At 40.6% G+C, this 26,040-nt stretch overlaps 3 protein-coding genes across 3 annotated transcripts in view; 1 reads left to right on the forward strand and 2 right to left on the reverse strand.

The window, feature by feature from the left end:
* Positions 1-1,638: 1,638 nt before the first annotated feature.
* LOC149302287 (large ribosomal subunit protein eL33) lies at positions 1,639-4,947 on the reverse strand. Its single transcript, XM_089482631.1, has 5 exons — positions 4,931-4,947; positions 3,874-3,912; positions 3,636-3,788; positions 2,355-2,499; positions 1,639-1,693 (listed from the first exon to the last, which is right to left on the reverse strand). Exons 2-5 carry the CDS (start codon positions 3,882-3,884, stop codon positions 1,670-1,672), a joined length of 333 nt encoding a protein of 110 aa, XP_089338757.1. The 5' UTR covers positions 3,885-3,912; positions 4,931-4,947; the 3' UTR covers positions 1,639-1,669.
* On the forward strand, positions 4,600-14,064 carry LOC149302288 (dynein regulatory complex protein 9-like). The gene is made up of 10 exons (XM_089482398.1): positions 4,600-4,761; positions 5,962-6,087; positions 8,863-9,110; positions 9,509-9,637; positions 10,352-10,433; positions 10,557-10,718; positions 11,513-11,587; positions 12,333-12,464; positions 13,630-13,731; positions 13,936-14,064. Exons 1-10 carry the CDS (start codon positions 4,600-4,602, stop codon positions 14,062-14,064), a joined length of 1,347 nt encoding a protein of 448 aa, XP_089338524.1.
* A 3,921-nt stretch (positions 14,065-17,985) lies between these two features.
* Positions 17,986-26,040, reverse strand: part of LOC149302289 (DISP complex protein LRCH3-like) — a 37,085-nt gene continuing 29,030 nt past the window's right edge. Inside the window, exons 12-18 of the mRNA XM_089482400.1 lie at positions 23,249-23,329; positions 22,860-22,908; positions 22,514-22,600; positions 22,289-22,398; positions 21,509-21,646; positions 21,331-21,408; positions 17,986-18,105 (exon numbers count right to left, since the gene is read on the reverse strand). Of these exons, the coding sequence (XP_089338526.1) occupies positions 17,986-18,105; positions 21,331-21,408; positions 21,509-21,646; positions 22,289-22,398; positions 22,514-22,600; positions 22,860-22,908; positions 23,249-23,329 (663 nt within the window). The remainder of the gene's footprint in view (positions 18,106-21,330; positions 21,409-21,508; positions 21,647-22,288; positions 22,399-22,513; positions 22,601-22,859; positions 22,909-23,248; positions 23,330-26,040) is intronic.

Consider the following 26,040-nt stretch of genomic DNA (forward strand, 5'->3'; position numbering starts at 1 on the left):
CCGATATGCCACTGTGCCCCCCCAATATGCCTTACAGCCCCTATACACCACTGTGCCCACCTTTGTCTTATAACGCCTTATACCCCTTATGTGCCACTCTGCCCCTCCGTGCTCCAGACTCCTTGGTGTTTAGTAGGGGCAGCCGGTGATCGTCTGCACGTAGACAAACCGCTGCTGCTGTCTCACCACCAGAAGGTCATATGATGCCGGCGCTCCATCATAGAAGCCCCAGCGGAAGTGCCGGCAGTAGAAGAGGTTGTCTGCACGCATGGCAGACGCCCATCGGCTGCCAGAGAGGAAGATCCAGGTAACATGTAGTGGATCCTCCTCTCTGGAGGCAACTGGTGAATGTTGCACAATGCACGCGGACAACCTCCGCCGCTGCTGCTGTCCGGTACTCCCCCCGGGGCTTCTATGGTGGAGCACTGGAAGGGCATGTCACGCTGGTGCTCCAGCATAGAAGCCCCGGCAGAAAAGAAGGACAGTAACGGAGGATGTCTGCGCACATAGCAGATGCATAGCACTGCGGGGGATCTGGATCTTAGTGTTATTATCCAACCTTTGTTCGAGATCAAATTGTAAGAGCGTGTATTTTTCTGAAAAAACCCTCATCTTATATTCGATAAAATAGATAATGAAATTGGCAATTTTATAGATTAGTTATTGCAGCCCTACAACTTAGCCCGGCGCAGCCCAAGGAGAAACTGTCCCCCTGACACTTTTGACAGCACTGCCCTGACTTTTTTCTGGAAATGTTTTATCATTGCTTATGCTGCTTCTTCACGGTTGCCTGAAATAATTTGAACATTTGTTTGCCTTCTAGTTTCTGAGGTATGGCATGCCAAAATCCTTGGGCATTTAACTCTCCTCTCAAACATGTCATGCCCTAACATAGCTACCTCTATAACCCCATGCTCACATCTGCTCTGCAGTTTGTAGCCCCAACTACTACTCACGCTTCACGACTCATGGTCACAACCCTGGCACGATTCTATACCTACACCGTCAACGTTCCTGCACTGCTGAACGTAGTTCATGGAAGTCTCATTCTATGTCTGCACTATAAACGCATGCTATGTTTCTACTACTACTCTGCTCTTACCCTTGCTAAGGAAGCCTACTCCACCTTCCCAATCTTTTCCCCGTTTCATAACCCCAAAACACCTTCTTCAGCCTATTACAATTACCCCCTTCCACCAACCTTACTGCCTCTACCACATACTTTTGTCCAGTGCACCCGCTGCCTTACCCTGCCTCTGCACCCTCCCATACACTGAACTCTCCTTCCTTACCAATAACAACTTTAGCATCTCAATTTCCAGTAACAATCTCTCCCCTCTCGATTGGTAAACCCCAAGGCTTAGTTCTAGGACTCCTTTGCTTACTTTACATTAAGCTTAGATTAGTTAAGACTTGCATTTACCATTCCAAACAGTGTCTACAGTAGCCTCCAAGTCCGTTGGCTGGCCAATCACATCTTGAAATGGTTCTGAATGAAGGAGCTGGACAGTTCTATTTGTCTTTCGGCACAGAAACCTGTACCTACAATTGTTTCCCACCAAGTCATTCACAAGCTAAACCTTGGCCAAGAGGCACGGAGAAAAGAGGGGGAAAAAACTACCAAAACACAAATTCAAGATCCAGACAGTTTTTTTTATTTTCAAAATATTTAAATTCTTGATGGGTAAAGCATCTGTGGAGAAAAAAAAAATAAGCGTTACAAGTCACCCTCACCCCGATTGAGGAACATTTGTTTTAAAAACAAAAAATTAGTGGGTCAATAACACGTATGATGCTCTGTTAAACATTTTATTAGCTACCCATCTCTGAAGCATCAAGTCAATTTAAAAATTGACACAGGTATATTAAAACCACCACCCTTCTAAAGCATATTGTATACATAATAGCCTACATAACATGCCACAGAATTGTTCCTGGGCAAGGGACACCAAATAAAAAAAACATTTAATTTTAAACCACAGCTACAAAACCAAATTTTAGAATATTTAAGCTTACTCCCTACTCAAATGAAACTACTTGTAACAGTTATTACAAACACCATGCTACTTCCAACAAAATTTGCTTATGTTTTCCTTACATGTGTTAAAGATACTATTCCAGAACAAATATGTTGATAGCGGTGTAGAACTACAGGCCTTGAGAGCGATAGACGGGAATTTAGTTAAATCCTTGCACTGAACTGAAGGGTTCAATCAGTTCAAACCATGCAGATTGAGTTGCTAGTACGCATGCCAGGATATCCAGAAAATATGTCCCAGTTCCGCCTCTCAAGGCCTGGAGTTTGACATCATTGATTCCATATATATTACTTCTGCCTTCCAGCGCCCACTCACCACACGGATCCTGTGTCCAATGGCCTTGGCCGGAAGGTTAGAGCGAAACTTGGCACGGACCATTCCACTGTTCCCATGAGGTCTGGTCACCTTTCCCCAGATCACACGGGTTTTGTTAGGCTTGCCACCAGGAGTTACTGTATTGCTAAAAACAAAATGCATTGGTGTCATGAAAGATCACTGCAGGACCAACTCTTTACCCCAAAGATTAATATCCTAGGGGACACTCGTATTAACAGAAAAAACAAACTAAATGAGATCACGCATAAAGACATTCTCCCTGCAACCATCTCTCCCTCTGGTTGTGGCATAAACTAACTTGCCTTGTCTCAAACAGTTCATTTGTAACACAACATACTCCATATTGTAAATTTGCAAGTAAAGCCCTCTCTGCCTAAAATATCCGTTAGTTTTAATCTGTCAATTCTCATCTTGTCATACCCCTTGAATGTATTGTAAGAAAGGCTGCATAAATTGTTGGCACTATATAAATAAAAGATAATAGGCTTTAGAAGGCATATGTTAGATCTCCATTGCGTATTCCAAAAGAAGCATACTGTGTACGGTGGGGGTCAGGAAGGCCTGCAGTTTTTTTTTGCAATACAGGATGGATGTCCTATCAGCTAAATTTGGTTAAACTGTCAGAAAAGTACATGATGGCCGTTTGAGGAAATAAAATATCTAACTTGTTCATTGCACTTAAATTGCTGCTTGCTTTGCAACAGCCAATCGTGAAAGTAAACAGCGAACACAGTGCTTCTCAACCTTTGTTAACGTAACAATCGCTACATTTTCATTCGTCAAGACCATATTACCAGTTTCCTCAATATTTGTATTATATCCAGTCGATACCCAAAAGCAACTGTTCCCAATACAGTATGATAGCGGTTCAAAGGTCAACTACCCAAGCGCGCTACCCAACAGGCTAACACACAGAACAAGATGCCAGGAGCAGAAGGTAAGCGTGAGTGAAATGACAAACGCCACAAGGAAGATAAGTTAGCCAACTGTTTACATGGTCCAGTATAGTCACTGAACACAACACACATCTCTATGGGTATGTACAAGAACAAGACTTTACAAAATAGTTAAAATGTTCAGCATTTCCTCTGGAGGTCTTTTGATCCCCAGGGAGTTGCATAACAATGTAATGTGCAGCAATTAATATGCTGCATCTCTAGCCCAATAAACGTCAGAGCGCTTAATCCACAAATCTGCGCACACGACCTTGGAACCACACATTAAAATATGCATACACAAGCTGGAACAAAATACACTCACTTTTTTGCTTTGTACACATAGGCACATCTTTTGCCCAAATAGAAGTCTGTTTCATCACGAGCATAGACTCCTTCAATCTTCAGGAGGGCTGTGTGCTCCCTCTGGTTTCGGAGACCTCTCTTGTAGCCAGCAAAAGTGGCTTTACACCAGAGTCTGTGGGGGAGAAAAACCAAAATAGAATAAGTGAAGACATCAGTGAGGAATTGCCCACTTCCCCACACATCATTCCCATACATACCTCCCAGACATTTCGGGTTTCTATAATCCTGGTGCTGTACTGTAAATGTGAAAACACAGTATGTTAGACCCCACAATATGTACAGAAAGATGTTATATTCACACCAAAACACACACTTAAGAACCATGGTGCTTCCCCCCCCCAAAGTAAACTTGTGATCAACTCCACACTCATCTAACGTCGGATCAGATCTACAAACATTACTCCAATGAGTTACAAACGGATGCACCTACGCTACCTGCCCTACAGTACCAGAAAACCATTATATCCCGAACAATAGCTTCAAACCAAGCGACAGTAACGCTATACAGCGCCAGCATACCCCATAACCTACAGCACGGGTGCCATGGTCCGCACCGGGCACACATTTTAACCTTTGCTAGCCACACATGTCAACTATACTCAGTACTGAATGCACATGCATAAATCCCGAGCCAGTCCGATATATACACACGGGCGATGGGGTAACTTCTATGATTAACTTTTTAGCTTAATGCACATCCCCCTAGTGCTGCTCCACACACTCGTTTCCACAAGGCCTGCCAGGCATGCAAAGAGTCCTACACCAGGTCCTGCCACATAACCCAGCATTTAGATTTACAGACAGCGGGGAGCATCGGAATTACATCGAGACAAATACCCGCCTTCACATATACGCTATTAGGAGCAATATAAGCGGCCCAAGAGCCGCACGCATACCCTACACTATACGAGTTAGGCGACAGCATGGACCTGCAAGAGGGACTAGTACCGGGGCAAAACCCAGGGTCTGCTCCAGCCAGCAGCTCGCTGTGTCCCGGGGAAGCACTGTGTTATACAACTAGTCCGGTCTCCAGCCGGGCCGTGGCACGGGAATTTAGACAAGTAATCGCCAGAGACCTCCCCCCGGTGAGCACAATCCGCCCTATATCCTCGCCATCACAGCACGTACATCCTCGCTTTGTGCCTCGGTAAGCGCAGCACTGGGTGCTTCCCCCGGTCCTATCTGTATTCTCTAGCTCCGGATACGGGGACCGTTAATATTTTAAAGCTTTAATACACAGGGCTCTCCGCTCACCCGCACTGGCATCCAAGATGGAGGGAAAAAGGAAGGGGCGGCGCGTTGCATGCCGGGACATCACCTGCGTCCCTGACGTGAGGTGGCCACGGATATGCCGGGGAAAAAAAACCTGTCATTCGGAACTCCATATGTTGAAAGTGTAGTGTCACACGCAGACCGGTACGGGGAATAATACGTATTACTCGGACAATAATGTATATTATACACCAAACCGATCATTAGTAGTCTACAGAGATTGAGAGGACCCCGGGGGCGAGGTTATCGTCTCCATAGAAACACAGTGTAAACATATATGTAAGTGTGGAGGTGGGGGCAAGTAGTTAACGGCACAGGTAAAGTTCTTTCAGAATTAGCACATTATTTGCAAAAAAATTAAAATAGTATTTTGCCTTAAATTAGCACGTTTACGAACCCTGTGTCTGACGTATACAAAACACTGCAAAGGTAATTATTCGATCCAAGAAATGGATTCTAAGATCAGCTCTACCTTGTTGCCAGATGTGTCCACTTAATGTCATCTTAGCTATGTCACTAGCTTAGGCTAGTGTAGACTAGTTATGGATCCCGCTACTGGTATTAGATACTAGTAGAGAAGGTTATGTTTGTGTATAGATTTATTATGTATGTATTTTTGTTTACTGAATCCCAACAATGTACTTAGTGCTTTACAGCTCACAGCATATCAAAGGAGAGGTACACTAAGTGAGGTCATATTATGAGTACAATAGTAAACAGACATTTTGATCAGGGCACAGTAGGTATGAATACATTAGGAAGCTGACATTCTAAATTAGGTTTTTGAAAGTCTTAATTTCGACAAGTGCGTTTAGAAACCATCCAACACGGCATTTGAACACGGATTCGTATGCAAGTACATGTGTTAGGGGGTCCCGTGTGCACCTGTTCCCACATACAGTGCTTCCAAGAGGGTGTATAATACCACTTATACAATTTTAATTTGTGTCTAGATCTGTTATATCTACTATAAATGTTTATTCTCATTTTTTGTAGGGCTCGGTTCTAAATAGCTTTATGAGATGGTCTCATTACCAACGATGAATGCGTTGCGGGTGTGCACAGTACTTGAGGACAGTCTTGACCAACTCTCCGTCCTGGGATATATTATGCCTGTCTCTTATCATGGCCGCAGCGATGTAAGTTACAGTACAAGTTGCTCTTGTGCTTTGTTTTTTTTTGTCTTGTAGCGTTTTTTAATGTCTTTTAAGGTTTTTATTTGTAAATGTATTTACTTGTATCAAGGAGAGCAAATATACGGTCTAATATATAAAAAAGGCTTTGTCCAACCAAGATGTGTTTGAGGATTATGTTCAGCAACATCTGGAACGGTAGATGTATAGATGAATATGTGAGAGTTTAGTGCATTAAAGGAATAGTTCACATTTATAAAGAGAACTGTGTGTGTGATTTTCGATTTTGTATTGTATATTTTGGACTTACGCCCCAGACTGTGAGGACAATCCTTCATGTGGTCTTTAAGAGATGGTAACTAGGGCTCCTGGTGCCTGGGGCAGGGTCAATGTTCCCTCCCTGATCTGATATCATATTGGCATCTGGAAGCAGAAGGGAGTGCAGGCAAACTATTCATAGCCATGTACATATGTATGAAATAGTAGTCCAGGGATCCCTCTGCAAACAATGGATGTCATGTGATCACATAAACCATATTGTTTTAAAGCGCAACTCACACTGAATGGTTAGATGCATGCATTCCCGTGTAATTCTTTGTATGTTTTTGCATGTGTTTCTATATACATGTTGCATTAATGATAAAGCCTGAACAAATAGGGCAGGCTGACATGAGGTTGTGGGGACAAGTTAGGGTTAATTTAGGGCATGTGCAGGTTAGGCAGATAGGTCAGGGAAAGGTCAGGTCATTTGTTATATATAAAAAAAAAAAAAATAGGTTATATAACTTTAATCTAATCTGCGCCTGCGCTAGCACCTTGCCGCTCTTTTTGAGTGGCTCGTGCTGCTTTTTTGGTGCCCGCGCGGGGGCCTCGCGCTGCGCTAAAGGGCGGGAATTGCACCTATAAATAGGTGCATTCTGAGGGGAGCTTTCACTTACCTGGCGATCCGCTGAGCGATTACCGCACTGACCTTAGAGTCTGGTGAGCGGTAGCGAAGTGGTGAGCCGAAGAGTCAACATGGAAGAGTTGATGAAGATGCGCCCTCCCACCCACCCTTATGTTATTTCTATATTCGCATTTGTCGTGGCTTTTATCGGGGTAAAGTTGCCCTATTTATTATGGGGTGAACTGGAATATTGTTATGCTGGCTGGCTTTCAGGGCGGTTGGCAAGGTTAAAGTGTTCATCTGGTGCTCTGGGCTTGTGCCAAGGGCTTGTGTTTATTTATATTATATTGGTTACAGAGTTGAAGAAGTTACAGTTGATGGTTGTTGTTATATTGGTGGAACTAAATAAAAGCCACGGCCTGATTTATCCAAGAATGCAGTGTGTGTGTCTTTATTTAATAGGTTTATTTAGTGGTTTATGTCCCTTACAACCTCATGATAAAGCCTGAACAAATAGGGCAGGCTGACATGAGGTTGTGGGGACAAGTTAGGGTTAATTTAGGGCATGTGCAGGTTAGGCAGATAGGTCAGGGAAAGGTCAGGTCATTTGTTATATAAAAAAAAAAAAATAGGTTATATAACTTTAATCTAATCTGCGCCTGCGCTAGCACCTTGCCGCTCTTTTTGAGTGGCTCGTGCTGCTTTTTTGGTGCCCGCGCGGGGGCCTCGCGCTGCGCTAAAGGGCGGGAATTGCACCTATAAATAGGTGCATTCTGAGGGGAGCTTTCACTTACCTGGCGATCCGCTGAGCGATTACCGCACTGACTTTAGAGTCTGGTGAGCAGTAGCGAAGTGGTGAGCCGAAGAGTCAACATGGAAGAGTTGATGAAGATGCGCCCTCCCACCCACCCTTATGTTATTTCTATATTCGCATTTGTCGTGGCTTTTATCGGGGTAAAGTTGCCCTATTTATTATGGGGTGAACTGGAATATTGTTATGCTGGCTGGCTTTCAGGGCGGTTGGCAAGGTTAAAGTGTTCATCTGGTGCTCTGGGCTTGTGCCAAGGGCTTGTGTTTATTTATATTATATTGGTTACAGAGTTGAAGAAGTTACAGTTGATGGTTGTTGTTATATTGGTGGAACTAAATAAAAGCCACGGCCTGATTTATCCAAGAATGCAGTGTGTGTGTCTTTATTTAATAGGTTTATTTAGTGGTTTATGTCCCTTACAACCTCATGCGTACCTGAGAACTTGCCAGGTCAGAATCCCCGGAGTTCTTGTGGGGGTGCAGCTTTGAGAGGGGTGGGGCAGTGTTAAATTGTATGGTAGTGGGAGGAGAATTAGGTAGTGGGCACGGCTAACATGACATTACACGGCCCCACGGCATTAGTGCATAGGCTCAAGGGGCAAGATGAGTGGTGGTGGTGGGTTGTGGTGCGTTGCATTTGTAAAAGTGTGCTAGAGTCAGCGTGGGTGTTAGTGTGTATATGTTAGTCTGTGTGTATACTTGTTAGTTATGGGGGGTCCTGGGCCACTTAGTGTTACATGCCACCGGGCGTGTTACATGCTCCCCTGGATACAAGGGCAAAATCCTTATGTAAGTAGGGGAAAAGAATAACAATTAGGGACAGAAGCAAGCTGTGCAGAGCAAAGAGGTTGGTTTGGAATGGGGTGTATTACAGTAAGGCACTGCCCATGCTGACCCAAATCACCACCACCAGCCTCCTCAGAAGTACATGCGGTGCTGGGTTTAATATCCTATGGTGGCTGTGCATTAAGATACAACTAAATATGCAGTGAAATCAGAGTATGTTCACCATGGAATGTACATTTTGGTGAATAGGAGAGAAAAGCTGAATATGTCATTGTATTATTCTTCTCGTGCTATTGCAGATGGTGAGAAATGAAATTGGTGAAATTCTAAAGAGTCAGAGGCACCTGGAGGGAAAATTTGAGGAGCTGATGGGATTACGTTTAGATGCTCAGATAACTTCACCTTCCCCATTAAATAAATTGGCACATTTGAAAAGCCAGGTGGAGGAAACGAGCGGAAAGCTGAAAATGAGCAATGAGCAGTTCACCCGGGCTGTGAAGCAAAGCCCTCTGACAGCAGACAACCTGAAGAAGGTCCAGATGGACAGGTGAGGCAAAACACGTAGGGAAACATAGAACGGATATCAGAAGATGCCGCAACAGCCCAGTCTTCTCAACAGAGATTTTCAGCTTGACCTGCGTTTGTAACTCATTTACATTTGTTTTAGGAATAATTGTTTGGTTTATGATGTCTTGACATTCATTCATATTTACTGGTTACTTAGAAAGAAAAACACATCCAAATTCCTAGTTTTTCTAACATGTTACATGCAGGAATGTGCACCTCAACAGCACAGGTTCATCTCTTAGTCTCTGTTGCATGCCTTTGTCCCAATCTGTAATTGGAATGGTTAATATAATGAAGTCCGTGCCATCACGGAAATAATAAAGTTAAGCACCTGTAATATATATTGTGAATTGCGCTTTCATTTCCCTTATCCAAAAGGCAGTTTGCAGCAGACACCATTGCTGACATGCTAAAGGAACTGGAAGTCTCAGGGTCTTTTCAGAGCCTCCAGCAGGCCGTGGCCAGGGAGAAGGAGAAGAAAGCCAACTTCTGCAGCACAATAGCCAGGTAAGATAATTAGTCTAGCACAAAAACACAGGAACTGGCAGTAGGGGCTCTGGACTGATGAGTCAAAATTTGAAATACTTGGCCGTACCAGAAGTTTTGTTCACTGAAGGGCTGGAGGGCAGTGCAAGAATACCTGTTTGCAGGCCACAGAGCCCTGATCGCAACATTGTCAATTACATGAAAAGAGAGATGCAACTGAGGCTGTTTAGATCAATAGAACTGTGGTTTGTTCACCAAGACACCAAGATGTTTGGAACAACCCAGTTCCTTCAAAAACTGTGTGCAAGTGTACCTAGAAGATTTGATGCCGTTTTAAAGAAATAGGGTGGTTATACCAAATATAAATTTGATTTAGTTTTTTATTCTGTTCATTCTCTTAAATGAGAAAAAAACTAAAACTATTAACTTGTCTATTTTTGAAATCAAACTTGCCTAAGTACTGTATTTGCAGCATTTATACGTATGATCTTGTTATATCCTGGGGATCTGCTGCATGAGGAGGTTTTTCTGCACAAGGTAGATCCATGCAGTGAGATATATTTATTAGTTTCTCATTATATTCATTAACAAACTGTTGATGCATCATATGCTTGGCAATCTTGTACCACTTGATCATTCGTGTATCGGTAAATGACAGGACTTGCCCCCAAGTCTACCTGCACGTGTTTGTGCTTAGTAGGCTTCGGTCTACTTGATTCTGTGCTCGTTTTGCAGAGAAGAAGAGGGAAGGAAGAAGATAAAGTCACTACAGAAGCAGCTGCAGGATGTCAAGAAGGAAAAAGAGATGGAGATGCAGGTAATTTTGATGAAAAGGAATTAAGAGTGGATCGAATCTACAAGGAGTGTGTGAGCCATGAGGCTGCTGGGTATCTACTGCTTATTCAATCTGTACACCTCAGACCTGGTTTGTCTTTCTTAGAGCCGCACTGAACTCATTGCTCACCTGAAAGATCAGCTGCAGGAGATGAAAGCAAAGACTGGTATGGAGGACAAGTATGTCAAGAAGGACACAGAGCTGCAAGTATCTCAAACTCAAAAAAAATGCAACATCGCAGAATCTGACCTGCAAAAAGAGCTTCAGGTCAGTACCAACAACATACAGTGGTAACAGTACAGGGCTTTGTGCCATTATCACCTCTCATATCTCTGCGCTACAGTCAAAAGCACTGAACTTATATACAGGGCTGCTCTGAAAAACAACCTGAAAGCTCGGTGGTTTATTTCCAATTCGAGAGTGTCTAAAATAAAGGACTTTAGGCAGCATTTACATCATGTCTGGTGGCCTTTGATGCAGTGGACAGGACTAACGCATACGGAGCTTGTTTTTTGCTAAATGTGTATTGGGCATTTTACTATTTGACCATTAGTTTTGCCTTCCAGGCTGCATGTTGATAACCTTTCATCTTTTTGGTGGAGATGCATCTTATCTGCATACATCTGCATTATTGAATAGACCCCAGAAGAGTGAAGTCACAGAAAGACACACCTAATAGGATAATGTCATGTTTCTTACATGTTGTCAACTTATCCGCACAATTTGAAATCTCAGTATCTCTATATGACACACATTGATGAATATTTGAGGCGGTAATCATAAAACAAAGCTCGTGGGGTTATACTTAATTGACAATATGAGGAGCAGAGTGAATATTGTGATATGTTTGTCGTGGCGCTTGGCACTTTTTCAAGTTTACAAAAGTCTTGTTTGGCATTCCCCAATTGTCATGCAACTTGACAAACTGTGATTAAATGGATTAGCATCCTCCGCTAATCAGGGAGTCTTGGCTGAGTCCATCTGCAAACTGTCCACAATCGACATCCACTTCTAGACACATTAGTCCTCTCCTTGACTGTTTGTATTTGCCTTATTCACAGGCTGTTAAGGATAAAACGGACGAGGAGATCAGAGTCCATATGGAGATCGATAATTTCCTGAGGCAGCATCAGCACGTGAGTAATAATAAATCACACTGTATTTACATATGTGCGATTGGAAAATGTCATTGTGAAATTGTGAATTCCTTGTGATTGTGGCAGCAGCACCAGATTTCTGAGGGAAGAAACAAGCCTTCTGGTTTGTCTGGTGGATGTAGATGAGCGCTCAATAATGCTTCTGCTATCTTCTTAATTTTAGGTGGAAGGGTTTTCCATCAATTTTAAACCCACCATAACCTGTTATTGAAAAATTTAATGGCATGAAAACAGAGAAGGCACTTTGCAAAGGTGTTATTAGAGGGGTTATGCAGGCTGCCAACATTACCTTATACAGGGCCATTCTTGCTGGAGAAGCTTGCCAGTGTTGGCCCCTTCATAATGAAAAGTAAATAAACCCAACCTCAATGATGCCAACTACCCTAGTGACAGTGTTTTGGTGCATTTAGAAAAGTATTTTTCAGTGTGAAAAGCCAGGTTTCGCTACCCTAATGGAGTGTATTTATGAAACTGCACACTGCTATGACAGACCTTAAATGCCACATTCGCGTTCTTCTCTGTAATTACAGCTAGTTAATTATATAGGAAGGCGATCCCTCAGCTTCAACCAATGTTGTTGACATGGATAGTTTGTTCATCTATACCATCCATATTAGAAACGCTATGCCATTTTATTTTCTCTAAGCATCTTATAGGGTTAGCTTTCACTAACACCTAGAATGAAACTCATGGCTGTTGTATTCGATTGATTGTTTGTCATCAGGAGCTGGAGGAGAAACTTGAATACTGGATGGAGAAATATGACAAAGATACTGAGGAGAAACAGACTGAACTGAATAATTTGAAGTCCGCAAGAGCTAACGATCTTACACTACTGCAGGATCTGGCCAAGCAGGTAAGAAAAAGACATTGTGTTGCTATAATTTATTAATAAATGAGCAAGATATTAAATGGAACAGCATAACTGGGAGTAAGTAGAACAGAATGCACCGATGCAAGCCAATACCCATAGTACAAGGAAACCTGCTTGATAGACGCGGGCTCCCAGTAAATCCATGTGGAAGATGTTGGTACTTTATATTTATTACCATGGGTACACATTTCTCTACATGGGATGTTTTGATAACGTGATATACCCCCAACCAATCGCATTTAGCATACTGTGAAGCAATAGCCGCATTACCATTGACTCTAAAGTAGCTACTGTATATTTTTTTCTGTTAAATTTTTTTTTATATGAAGTTAAGAATTGTGACATTAAAGAACATTTAAAATGACGACCCCTTTCATCACAACGAGCGCGACAGCTTTAATAATCCAAATACTCATAATTTAGATCAAAACCTCTCTCCAACACCCTATATTTGAGACTCCCCATGGTTTCACATTTATTCTCGTAAACCTTTTTGTTACAATAAATATGATCTTTTGGATTACTTTTTTAAATTTTCATTTGCATATTTGGAATCCTCTTCTTGAATGCTCGATTGGAGGTCTTCACATTTAACCCTTGGTCTGCCTATAACTATCGTGGATCATTTATTCAGCATTTCAGTGAGCAAATGAGTTTGCTCCGTAAAGTGGAGTTGCACTTTAATACATTTATCTGGAAGAATTATGCATTTTTTGGATACTTACACACGGTCATATAATTAAGTATATTCTTGTATTGTTGTTTGACACATTTTTATATTACACTAGGCTTTTCCTTTTTACTTTTATATGTAAAAGTGTAATAAGAGTTGCTACACTCACCTGTTGAGTGGCCTATTCTTATATTTTTGCATTTTATATTTTATTATTGGTTTTCAAATTTTAGTAGCTCCGTCACCGTTTCTAATATATTCATCATTTAAAAATATATCGCTATGATTTGTACCCTGTGGAGTAGCACAGGTCTCTAAGTGCATTTTTAGGGTAATACTGGCTTAATTAACTTTTAAAAATGGAAGTCATTGCATGTTACCTATGCAGGCTCATCAGTAGAGGTTTACTTATAGAGCAGAGTGCATGCTGGGATGCATTTTAATATTAATGCATTTTATTAATACTTCATTAAGTATGAAGATTATGAGCGAGTGATTATTGAAGATCGCTTGGAGAAGGAAAACGCTCTGAAACAGAAGAGGCAAGCAGAGACTGAGCTGGAGAGCACAATCAAGGTACGTGTTGCTAGTACTAGGGATGGTTTCCAAAACACCTGAAGTGCCATTATATACAGCTAAGTTTTGTGGTACAAAGGAAAAAAAACCATCTATAACAACAGAGTTAAATGCATTGCAAATTTGTGCAAAAAATAAGCAATTTAATCAGCTGGCAAGATAATTTAATGTATTAGATGAGGAGCTAACATAAGTTCTTTGTAGATTCAAGCCTGGTGGAGAGGAACAATGGTCCGAAGAGGGCTAGGACCCTACAAGAAAACCAAGGACAAGAAAGGGAAAGCCAAAGGAAAGAAAGGAAAAGCCAAAAAAGCAGGAAAGAAGAAGAAATAACTAATCAACTAGCTAATTGAACGTAAACAAGGAGCCAGGACTCTATGAAAACCTGTAAAAATCAGACATGCATTCTTCTCGTAGCATGGATGTCAAGCTGAAACTGTGCTATTCAATGCTCATAGCTCGAATTAAAACATGACTATCCCATTTCAATTGGTCTCTTTTAATCAATGGAATCGGGTCCCTGCATTCTAATTTGCAAGGGCTTTTTTTTTTTTTTTTTTTATATAGTGAGCAATGAAACATACAGTGTTATTTGGGGGAGGGCACTACTATTCTTATTGGCAAGAAAAATATGCGTCTCTTTTTACCCAGATACAAAAAGGAATTTATTAAACTGGTAGTTTGCACGGGAATCAAATACTACAACGTCAGACTTGAATATAAATTCAAAGCAGCCAGCCCTACCAGTTTATTGCGCGAAAAGAACCGAGCCCTCTTATAACACATAGTTAAACCGAAGAGACAACGTTCTACAAATCCACACACATTAAGTATGCACAGGGCCAGTTCAACTGTTCTTGTTGATGAAATGATCTGGAGTTGATCTTTATACATGGTGAAGTCAGTGAATTGAAACACGCTACTCGCCTGTAAGATGACTTACGGCAACAGAGAAAAAACAGAAACAAGACTCGATACTTGAAAATGTAGGTTTTATTTCAAATTACCAGATTACTTGACTCGGAAAATACCGTTATCCGATATCAAGACAAAACTGATTTGACAGTTTATATATATATATTTTTTATACATTCTTAAAGTATGGAATGTATTTACATAAACTTGCACATATGAATGGAGTTGAATTTACAGGTTTTGAATCCCCATTTTGTCATTTTTAACTGTACATGTATATTTTACCCATTATTTTTTTTTAACTATTCCCAATTATACAAACATAATTTAAAACCCATTGGACAAAATTTCTAATCCTACATTTGGATAAAAGTGTGTCGTAAATATTCTTAAACTCAATATAGCCAAGATGTTAATCTAGCACCTTGGCAACATAAACGGGAGGCAGTGAATCAACATTAGTACATCCGTCATATGTACAGTTGACAAGTCGCAATATGGTATAACATCCACTAGATAAACTCCAAAAACGGGAAAACAAATAGATGGTACCGATGAAAATGTGTAGTCTTCCCTGCAGCCATTTTTATGATAAAGAGAAGATAATGCTTAAAAAACGTTCAAAAGGAATTATCAACCTCAAATTAATGATTATCAAAAGAATGGCCTTGTCCCTGTTAATTTACGAATGTCTTCTGATGGAATCTGGATTCCCAGCACAACCCAATTTAGCCAACTTTAAGTTTCTACATTTAGGTCACATGAATGAGAAGAGTAGCAGGCACTGGGTCAAATTCAATTTTTCAGCTGGGAACCAAAAAAATCAGTATGCTTACCCAACTATTAGTTTGGAAGAGAGTTGAACACTTCAGCTCTCACAACTACACATTATAAAGGCCCATCCAAGGAAGCCTCTCCAAAAAAAAAATAAAAAAAGCCTGGTTAGTACCACATAAAAGCAGTGAATTCCACACAAATATATTTACAAAGGGACACGAATACCTGGCGAATGCATGAGCAGCAATTACCCCCAACGTACACTTACATCAGGAGGCAGCTATCAGGTAGGTAGCCAAGCCGCATCTCCCAGGGAAAAGCTGCTTGGACTTTACTTTTAATACATTGTATGGGGCTGTCAATGAAGATGCGCGTATCATCAGTTCAAAGGCTACAGTTCATGTCCAGGGGCACATAATTCCAGAAATACACAAGGAAGAATCAAGCCGCTTTGTATATTGACATCAAATGGACATTTGCTTTTTGAACTACACAAATATATTACATCTGCTACAAAGAACTCATTGTCTATTTTACAGTAGAATCTAATGCAGAATGGCATTTTGTACATGAAAACATCTATGTTTGTGCTAATCTGCACGCTTACAATTTAATTGCGTGTAAACCATTTCACAGGGAGGGTAAACCAGCTGTGAAGAATGCATCTAGGAACATACTTTTCTGAATGGAGAAACCTAACTGTGCATTACAGCCACAGCTCTGGGATATGAACCGAGTTCACTCCATAAAAGCCCTGTGACGTATATTATATCAGAATAAGGTAATTTATGCTAGGCCCTAAAAATAAAAGCCATATACTTATATAATTGACATATGACCGTGAGAACACTGGGAAGAGGAAGAGTCAACGAATTAACTCATCACATGATTGTCAGTTAACATCTCTATAGTACTGCTGTAGCTTTGTAACACAGAACTATTTTACATTCAAAGGACACTTAATGTATACACTGGCATAATGTATTAAACACACACATATGTATTTGTGTCTGGGAAACGCATGAAAGATTAACTGGTTACTAACCACTATCTCATATATAAAAAATGTGTATTACGTAAAGCACGACTAGCTAGACAATGGAAAACACCTTTTCTCTGTTTAAAGAAACAGTCAAATTATTTTTGACGTTCTAGTTAAAAATGACAGGGTACTGCATATGAAAATCTCAAATAAGGTTCAGAAATACAGAAAAAATTAAAATATGAAAGGCTACAAAAGACAAATCAGTTTTGGTTGTGATGTTTGGCAATATACAGCTTGTGTAATGAACAAAAATCAGACTGTAAAAGTTCATTTTTTTACATTACAGATTAACTGGGGGGAAGCTTAATATTAATAAACACTGGGTTTAATCTATTTATATGTGTTTGTAATATTATATATATTATACACACACACCATGAATTTTCGTCCTCTGATGAACACATGAATGATGAACTTACCTGGGCGTGTACACGAGTGTTGGGCTACCCACCGATGATAAAAAGCACTATATGTACTGTGAGAATATAAATCCATAAAGGACAAAAGCTGGACGAGGTTGGGGAAGAATTGCAATTTATATATTTTAAGTCCAAACTAAAAACAACTTTTTACATAGACACCCAAAGCTCCTAAGGCATATCTGTACATACCCAGTCAGAATTATAAGTGTATGGACCTCATTGCTAAATTCTAAAGAATATATTTACAAAGGCAGAGGCAAAGTATTATTTATACAGGTATCATCCAGCTCTGACTCAGTTTAGCCCACATACAGATGTGTTTTCAGAGATGGCGTGTCCTAACCCCAATAAAAACCAAAATAAAAATAAATAAAATCATAAATAAAATCAACCTATACTGTCCCTGAAATATAACAGACACCCGATAAATCATTCAGGGTTACCAAGACCCAAAAGAAATATCCGGCTGAGCCACCCATTAAAGAAAGTTACGGGCCCCGATGCTTGTAAATAGTCAGTATTCTCATGCAATTACTTCTGCCCTCATTCTGCCGATTACATTGTACACCGTGAAGTTCTCTGATAAACACACGAAGGATGGTTGACCGTACAGTTTCTTCTCCATCTTTGCTCCAAAGAAGTCCCGTCTGGCATATCGGGGTATTATGCTAGAGATTTTCCACATGGTGAGCGGCGTAAAACCAGTCCTAAAATTCTTTACAGAAAATCACACTATGACCCATCACTGTAGCAGACAAAAATTATTGCACCTCCTCTATTAGTCCTTTAACTTTCACGTCAAGTGGGTCTAGAACAGTGTGATAGAGCCTAACATGGGATCTTTTGAAAGGCAAAAAAAAAAGCATACAATAAAAACAAAGTGCTTAGGCTGTCAGGAGTGTTTACAGGGCAGTGGCTGGGTATAAAAAAAAGTAGAATTCTTAAAAAGTAATTAAAAAAAAAAGTGTGAACATATGCTTATGTTAAAATGTGGTATGTCTCCTATTGATTATGCCCTACAGCACGCCTGTATAGTAGTGATGATGGGTTACTGGAGCAATACATGAGGTCCGAATCCTGGGACCGATTGGGGAGTCAAACAGTGGTTGGGGACAGATGCTTTGGTGGGGCTAAATCCAGCAGGGCCTGCACAGTTCCTGCCACTTCCACCAATCCGGTTTCTTCAAGAATGTGGGGAGGCAGACACAGACGATCCTACACAGGGGGGCAGTGAAGAAGGGACAACAAAAACAGAAAACAAAAAGACTAAATGATAGAAATCAAAATAAAACAGTAACAAAATAAACAAGCAACACACACCAAAATGCAACAAAATGCATAAAAAGAAAAACAATCCAATATTCATGATAGAACAGATTAAAATCTACCAAAAAAAAAAAAATTAGCGACAACAGTTTTCTATCATTGAGTGAAGGACTCGTAGTCGAAGTATATTTGTAATGTACCACATATGTCTATGTAAGACAGAAAAAGCCGAAGGTGTGTGAGGATGTAAGCAGAAACAACTCCATTAACAGCCCAGAAAGCGAAAGAATGAAGGACACAAGAGAAAAGAGCGTCATGCGCAGTCTTTAGCAAAATTTATTTACGAAAAGAAAAGCAAAAAAGTGCAAGTGGCACTGGAGATACAAAAGAGGGAGCATAGCATATCAGAGCACTGCCTAGAGTAACACTGTTACTGCAATGAAATACTCAGAAGTAATTTGCATTATAACTTCAGGTGGAACTTCTCACCTGAAGTACCTTGTTCTGTCGCTAAAGTACAGAGTAAGCTTAACAGTCATGATGCTTTAAGGCACCCTTGCTGACAATTACAAAAAATACACTATTCAGTACTTGGCCAGTTTGGTGCTTTATGTTGGAATGGTCATAGCTCAACACCAGATATCAAGAGATGTTAACCTTACTTCTTTTGTAAAGAGGAAACAGATTCCTGAGACAAGGGTCTGATTTTCCTTAGCATACAGTTTAGGTGGTAACACAGGAATATGGTAACAAATACAAATTGGAAGTTGTCCAGGTTGTAACCTGAACTTGATGTATCACTGAAAATGTTTAGTGTTGGATAATTACTGCTGGGACACTGACACAACCAGTACACACTTATATGTGGATTTTTAGGGTCTCAAAGAGACCAGTTTCCTCTTTCTTAAAGGGAAGCGATAGCTCTTAAATTATGTAACAAAGCATTATATACATACACGTCTACTTTCTATACGAAACAAGAAACTGAATGAGTGCCCATTCATTGGAGATTACTTATGGTGAAACCACATTATCAGAGGTTTCCCAAAGACTTTATGTTTGCAGTTGCTTAAGGACAGGACATTAGTAACAAAGCTGTCACGTTAACCTCCTGGTTAGGAATATACAGAAAGTCAGGAGGCCAAATTAAGGCTGCCATCAGAGGTTTCCCAGTATCAGCTGAGAGCACAGGCCTCAACTGTGTCCTGGCCCATGATGAAAACAAACAAAAAAATCCCTAACCCCTCTGTTTTTCCAATTTGAAAAAAATAAATAAATAAGACCCTTAAAAAGTTTTAAAAAGATAGAGGATCCTTTCCATGGGGTTGATTAATTTTAATTAACACACAACAATCCCTTCCCCCAGAGCTCCCATGTTACAAGTCCGAAGTGGGGCTATGAGGGTTCCCAAGGCTGGGCCCCATAGAGCTGTACAGTCTGCACGCCACTGACAGGGGCCCTGGGCCCCAAGTTATTGATGTAGCTCTGGTCTGTTTTTGGAAGTGGCATATTCTGGATTCCCATGCTTGGCATTGTCAGTTTTCCAGTACAGCCTTCATTCTTAAGCCACAAACTATGAAAAAATTTACAGCTAGGCTTTGTTAAGGTAATTAGAAGGCACTGGGTAATCACAGCATGTCACTATTCACAGCAAGGATACATAGGCCTGTAGAAAATATTAGTGCATGTTAGCTCAAAATATAGCACACGTGTTCATTCCTGATATTTTATAAGCCTTTGGTATAGGTTAGCTCCATATGGATCTCATAACCACCAAACCATGTTATGCTGAATACTAGGAAGTACTTGGCCCGGGTACAGGAGTGCAAACAGATGTGAAAAGCTAAAAAAAATAAGGCTACAACTATTTCCATATAAGCAGCCCATTACTGTTCACCACTTGTAGGTTCCGATTCCTTCCTACAAGGGCGGGTGTGAAAATAATCGGTAGCATGGATGGGGTAAAATAGTTAAATCCCTTTCTAATAGGCATCAGGTTGCAAGCAGGAGGAGTTGAAGGCCCCCTTTTGCCTGTCCAGTTATTAGTAAATGAATGAGCTTGTGGTAGATCTTCAGACTGTCCCTTCACCAGGACCTATGCGCAATACTTGTAAAGGCTACACTTCTAACACCTTTGTTCTTGGATGTCAGTTTTGTCTTGACCATTTGTTACGGAATAGATGGAAAGCTGAAATTGGGCTTTAAGAGAAAGCTTTGTGGAAGAACAGAAACAGGAAAGCCCATTAATCCCATTCCCTGATTAGTTGGTATACATTGTAAGGTCCCCCCCTCTTCAAGCCTGTGTCCAGAAGGTAAGAAACCAGCGATAGAGCAGGAAGAAGAGAAGCATGAGGGTGCAGTAAAACACCCCGAAGCCCAGAAGGTGGAAGGGAAGAGCAGGTGCTGGTGAGCCTTCTCCAAAGGAGAGGAGACTTTCCAGAGTCCCCATAACGCTGCAGAGGTTTAGTTGAAGAATGTCTGAAGGGAGAAAAACTTTGTCCTGTCCAGAAGGGGCGAGCAGGAAGGGAAAAACAGAAAACGCAGAGTCAGTCATGCAAACATCGACATGCAGTTAGAGTCACATCACTGCGGAATTTAGATCCAAGGGGAGGAAGCAGGCCAGCAGAAAAATCACACAAAGCAGTTAATCTTTATAGATAATAAATACAACTTTCAGATTCAGAACACTCAGGGCATAATTTCAATAAAGCCAGGATATTGGAATATTGTCAATGACTTCTTTAAATGTCCTATAACTCACAAAAGGGTTCATGTCACGGTCTACTAATATAGAGGCAAAAACCTTTATGATGCAATACAATTTTGTTTGTTTTTTTAAAGACAACTACAAAACAAAAAACCAAAGGAATCTATATCCATGGTACTGAATGGCATCATTAACGTCTATTACACAACTGGAAAAGGTTGGTGCTGCGGAGGCTATCTGGAGTTGGCAGAGGAGGGGGCGATTTTCACCCAAGGCAAGTATGTTTTGTATTGGATGTTACTTTAACACCTCATTGCTATTTTGCTGAATAAGGAAATTAAGCCGAGAATACTAGAAAACGCAACCTCTATGAGAAACCCAAAGTGTCTAAACATTGTGTTAATAAGTGTTCTATGGGAGTGCTATAACCAAATGCAGGCTTTGGTTACCGGTGTAAAACGACATACCTGAGGGACACCGATTTTCCTGCAGGCTTCCAAGAAGTTTTCCACATTCCGTCGGCACTTTGCCATGGTGAGTTTGGGCTATTAAAGAGAAATATGATTTTGGAAAATGCTTGCTCTGTCTCTAGTGTGCAAAAATTGTATACATACACACACACACACACAAAACATATATACTTACGACAGCTGGAGAAGGGACATGAATACTAGGTACCGATCTAGGCCGGACATGATTGGCTAAATGACACAGTACCACTCCATCTGTCAAAGCAGATCCCAGGTCATCAGGAAGGGACACCTTTAACCGTGACTCAATGTTCTATGGAGCGTAAAATACATTTCATTGCAACGAAAACTAATTCAGCAGTCATATTTTAAGGGTCCAAAATAGTTATTAACTTTGTAGTCCAATAACTTAGGGTTAGTGGAATACATCGATATCTATGGACATCATTCCAGATCAATGAGGGCTAGAACAATAATAAAAGTACAAATATTTCTGCTGTACAATAAGCATGCTCTTAAAAGTACATAATGATAATAAGTAAAAGTAGCTCACTAATTTAATTTGGGTTGCTTTCAGATAATTTGAGGTAAACACAGCCTTCCCTGCTTTTTTGAACAAAGTCACTCTAGAGGCAGGTACTTGCTTTATGTTATTTGAATCTTCACGAAGCCGTGATTTATACTGTCACAGCATGCCTGGGGTCTCTGTTGCATACTACTCAGCAGATGACCCTGTGATGGTTGTTTGACTCATGACAGTCACCTTGAGCGGTCTCTAATTTACCAACAGGCGATTCCTGGATTCAGACCTGGTGCTGGCATTGTAAACATATTTTTAAGGCAACAATGAATATATGGCACTCAACCGGAAAAAAGTCTTAAAGATAATATTGGAATTTGACGTTTTCAGTATTTATCAGTACAGTATCTGTGTTTTGGGAAGTAAAATACAAACCTTACGGAGCCTCTTTGTCACTTCTACATCTTCCCGGTTAAACTTAGAGCTCTGTTCTGTTCTGGAGTTTACAGACTCGCTGCGAGCAGCCGAGGGTGGAGGTGTGTTTCCTACCAAACCAATATGGTGAATCAGTCGTACAGCTCAAACACGTATATATATATATATATATATATATATATGTTATAGTCTGTGACAAGGAGTAGGCCTTCTGCACACACATACCTCTCTTTATTTCTTCCCGTACTGCGGCTCTAAACAAGAAACTCTCCGGGGAGTGTCGGTAAGAATTGGCAGGAGAAGACAGATGAGCTGGTAAGAAAGAAAATAAAAATGAATAAATCCTTGAAGCAAAACTACAACTAAGTTCAAGTGGGGACAAGAGAATAATGTTGTTAAATAGGTGATGTGTGGTATTTAAGATTAGACTGGTCTTGGCAGCTGTAGCTTTCTGTACAGTAGGGCTGAACTGGGGCTCTCTATATTGGTAGCTGCTCTCCCGTTATTGGAAAGTATGAAATTGGACTAGAAACAGAGGATAAGGGCATTTAAGTATTTTAAGTGTACTTACTTGTCTGGGATGTTGAGGAAGCTGGAGAGACTGGTGACCGCTCATCACACTGCAGATAAGATGAGGGCATAAATTAATATAGAGGGACAAACAAAGGACAAACAATTGAACAGAAAGATGAAGTCATTCTAAAGCAAATAATACTAGCTCTCACTAAACAATCAAATATACCCCGACATGCTAATCATGCAACATGTCCAATAATCATAAGTGGGAAACAATGATATGAGATGACAAAAGCAGTTTCACACACCATGTGTAACCAGTGAAGCTGCCCAGCTACACCGTACACACCTGCAGTGTTACTACTGACTGCTGAAGTTGTTGGGTGATCTGTTTATGCACGACCGGAAACACTAAGATACCAGAAGTCTGCATGCTTTATTCACCTGCATGTGGTTTCCTGGCCTCCTTTTAATGGTATTGGTGTTATTGTCAACCTCAAAGAAAAACTGTGGCTCAAAGCCATTCTGTCAGCAGCAAAAAGAGAAAGCAGAAAAGAGAAATGGAAACACCACAACTATAGTTATTGCCAAGTGTATCCAAGAGGTGTCTAGAGTTAGTTAGAGAAAGTTACAGCATGCAGCGCTTAAGCAAGGGGGCGCTAACATGATAGAGCATTACCCATGGGACCTTCGTCCATGAACCTGTCAAACCCATACTGTCACTTTAGGAAACAAAATATGCATCAATGCTATGCATTTGAAGTGCATGGCCAACAGAATTGCTTTAGTGGTCTGTTTCAGAGTAGATGTATACAGTAGGATCCAAACCAATCACACTTGTGTTCTTTTCACATGAATCACATACCAAGACTAACTATAAAGTTGCAGAAACACCTTAAATGTCTGCGAACATTAATGCATATTAAAAGTACTTTCAATATAACTTAAAATGCATATTTTTACATTGTGCATAGTAGTTTAAACATTGCTAGGTTTATCGCCCACTCTCCCCAGCTGTGTGAAAGCTTGGGGTTGTTATTTTCTTCTGGCACCACGAGCCAATAGAAGTCTTTCCCATTAATTTGAATGGGATTTCCTGTCTCCCTAGTGATGTCATCGGGCATAGTGCTGCCCTGGCACGGATCCCATCCTACAAGGCCATGTAAAAGTTTGCTCACTGTCACATGCACCGGGGGCGGGGCGGGGGGGGGTGTTATAGCAGAGAATGACCACTGGGGGGGGCTTGAGCATAATACATGTTGAGATCAAGCTTCATTGCAAAAAAGTCAACTACACTATCTGTAAGCTTCAATTAGCACAGAAGTGACTTTGGCGACTTTCCCTTTAAGCAAAAACACAGCACAGGCAGATCTAGTTTTGCTATATTAAAGTGAATTAATAAAGCTTGGTGTCCAATGGCAACGGCATACAGATAGAACAGGCGACGGGAGCATGAAAATCGTCAAGAGTATTTCACAAACAATAGATAATGTGATCTAAAAGATGTCTATTTCTGAACATCAAAAATACCCAACGTATGTTCTCCAAGACAATAATAAACCAATACTCTTGAAAGAAGAAATCTCAGTCTTGCAGCTCTGTCTAATAGAATACAGGTGTTTGTTGCTACGCGTGACATCTCATATATATAGCTTCAGAACATCCCTATATGGTGTGCTTTTAATTTTCGAACAGTAGAATATGTTGTTGTCTTAACATAGTCTTGCACTTAGCTGGGTTAATTCTGCATTACTATCCTTGCGCTTAGCTCTCATTCGGCCTCTTCTCATTATTTTTTCTGAAAGTGCGGCCTTACTTCAGATTCCAGCAAAGAAGCGACAAACTGGATGATTAAGCATCTAAACCAGCTCGATATGGATGATCTCCTCCCAGTCAGGAACAGAGAGAGCACGTCACCCATGTATCCATCACTACAACAATCTTAGTACCTGAGCTTAACCTTTTGTTTGTGCTTCTCCACGTTGATGTATGTGGCTATACATCTGCAGGGCTCCTATTTGGTTGAGTTTGACGCCTAAATTCCCCATAAATCAGTAAAACCCCGGCATCACTATGTACTGGTAAGCGCTGTCTCTTCAAGTTGAGAGATAATCTACTCTGTCGTTGTATTGTTCTCCATGATATATTTACACTAACCATATAGGAACAAGCGCACCATTCTACTGTCATATTCTCGCATGTCATATGTATATCATCTGATCATGCCTGTGGCATACGGTTGAGTGAATATATACTATTGAAGGGGACACTCTTCGTAGACTACATTGTCTAAATCAAGCCGTTAACATTTAGTACAATAAGGGGTTAAAACACTGTACGATTAGACCACACCTGAGCTGAGACTGCCTCAAGTTTTAAATAATTTTAGGATTACTCAACACGCATTATATCTGTACGGTGCACACTGTCGATGCACTTATCATGAAAGGGCAATGAACCCTAAAGTGTAGATCAAGTTAAGATAAATAGTTTAGCTCTTCTAGTACAGTACATAATACAACCTGTAAAAAATACACTTGGCTGTCTTAAGCACTGAATTATCATTGATCGAAGGTAACAGTAACCAGCTCTGGTCTTTAAGAAGCACTAACAGGGAAAGTTTTCATATATCCTTGCAAACCAAAGGTTTTTGTATAATAGAGCTCATTTCACAGATGGGGGGGGGTGTCTGCACAGAACACTGGTAGAAATTACAGCACATTTTCTAAAAGGTAAACGAGCCCCACTTAGGTTAATATTTCCCCTTAGGTACAGAAATAACAGGTTGAAGACAAAATATCTAGTCTGCAAAAATCATAAACCAGGACTATTGCACCAAATTCTGGTTATTTGGGTAATGCAGCCAATCTGATGAATAAACGCTGAATACCGTTTCTTTTTACCTGTGCCTGATACACACTACTAGAGCTAGTCCGATGACCAACACCACCGATTCACTTACATAAATACAAAAAGGTAAATAGTCATGGTTTATGACTTACACATGCCCCAGGACTCTAAAACTGTGTCATGCTGAATTTACTAACTAATTGTGCCACATAACTCCATGCAGTATTCTTACCACTAACAGGGCACTATCATCTGTGTGTTGGGAGCGTCTGGATGGAAGTGGACACTGGGATGAAGGTAGTGAGAGATGGAGCAATGTCAGAAACACATACAAAAGGCATAAATAAATATATAAAACACTGCAGGAAAGTGACGAGCATGGAGGG

The sequence above is a fragment of the Sceloporus occidentalis genome, unplaced genomic scaffold (genome assembly GCF_023333645.1).
Source record: "Sceloporus occidentalis isolate IW3139 unplaced genomic scaffold, rSceOcc1.0.p SCAF_19, whole genome shotgun sequence".
Lineage (NCBI taxonomy): Eukaryota > Metazoa > Chordata > Lepidosauria > Squamata > Phrynosomatidae > Sceloporus > Sceloporus occidentalis.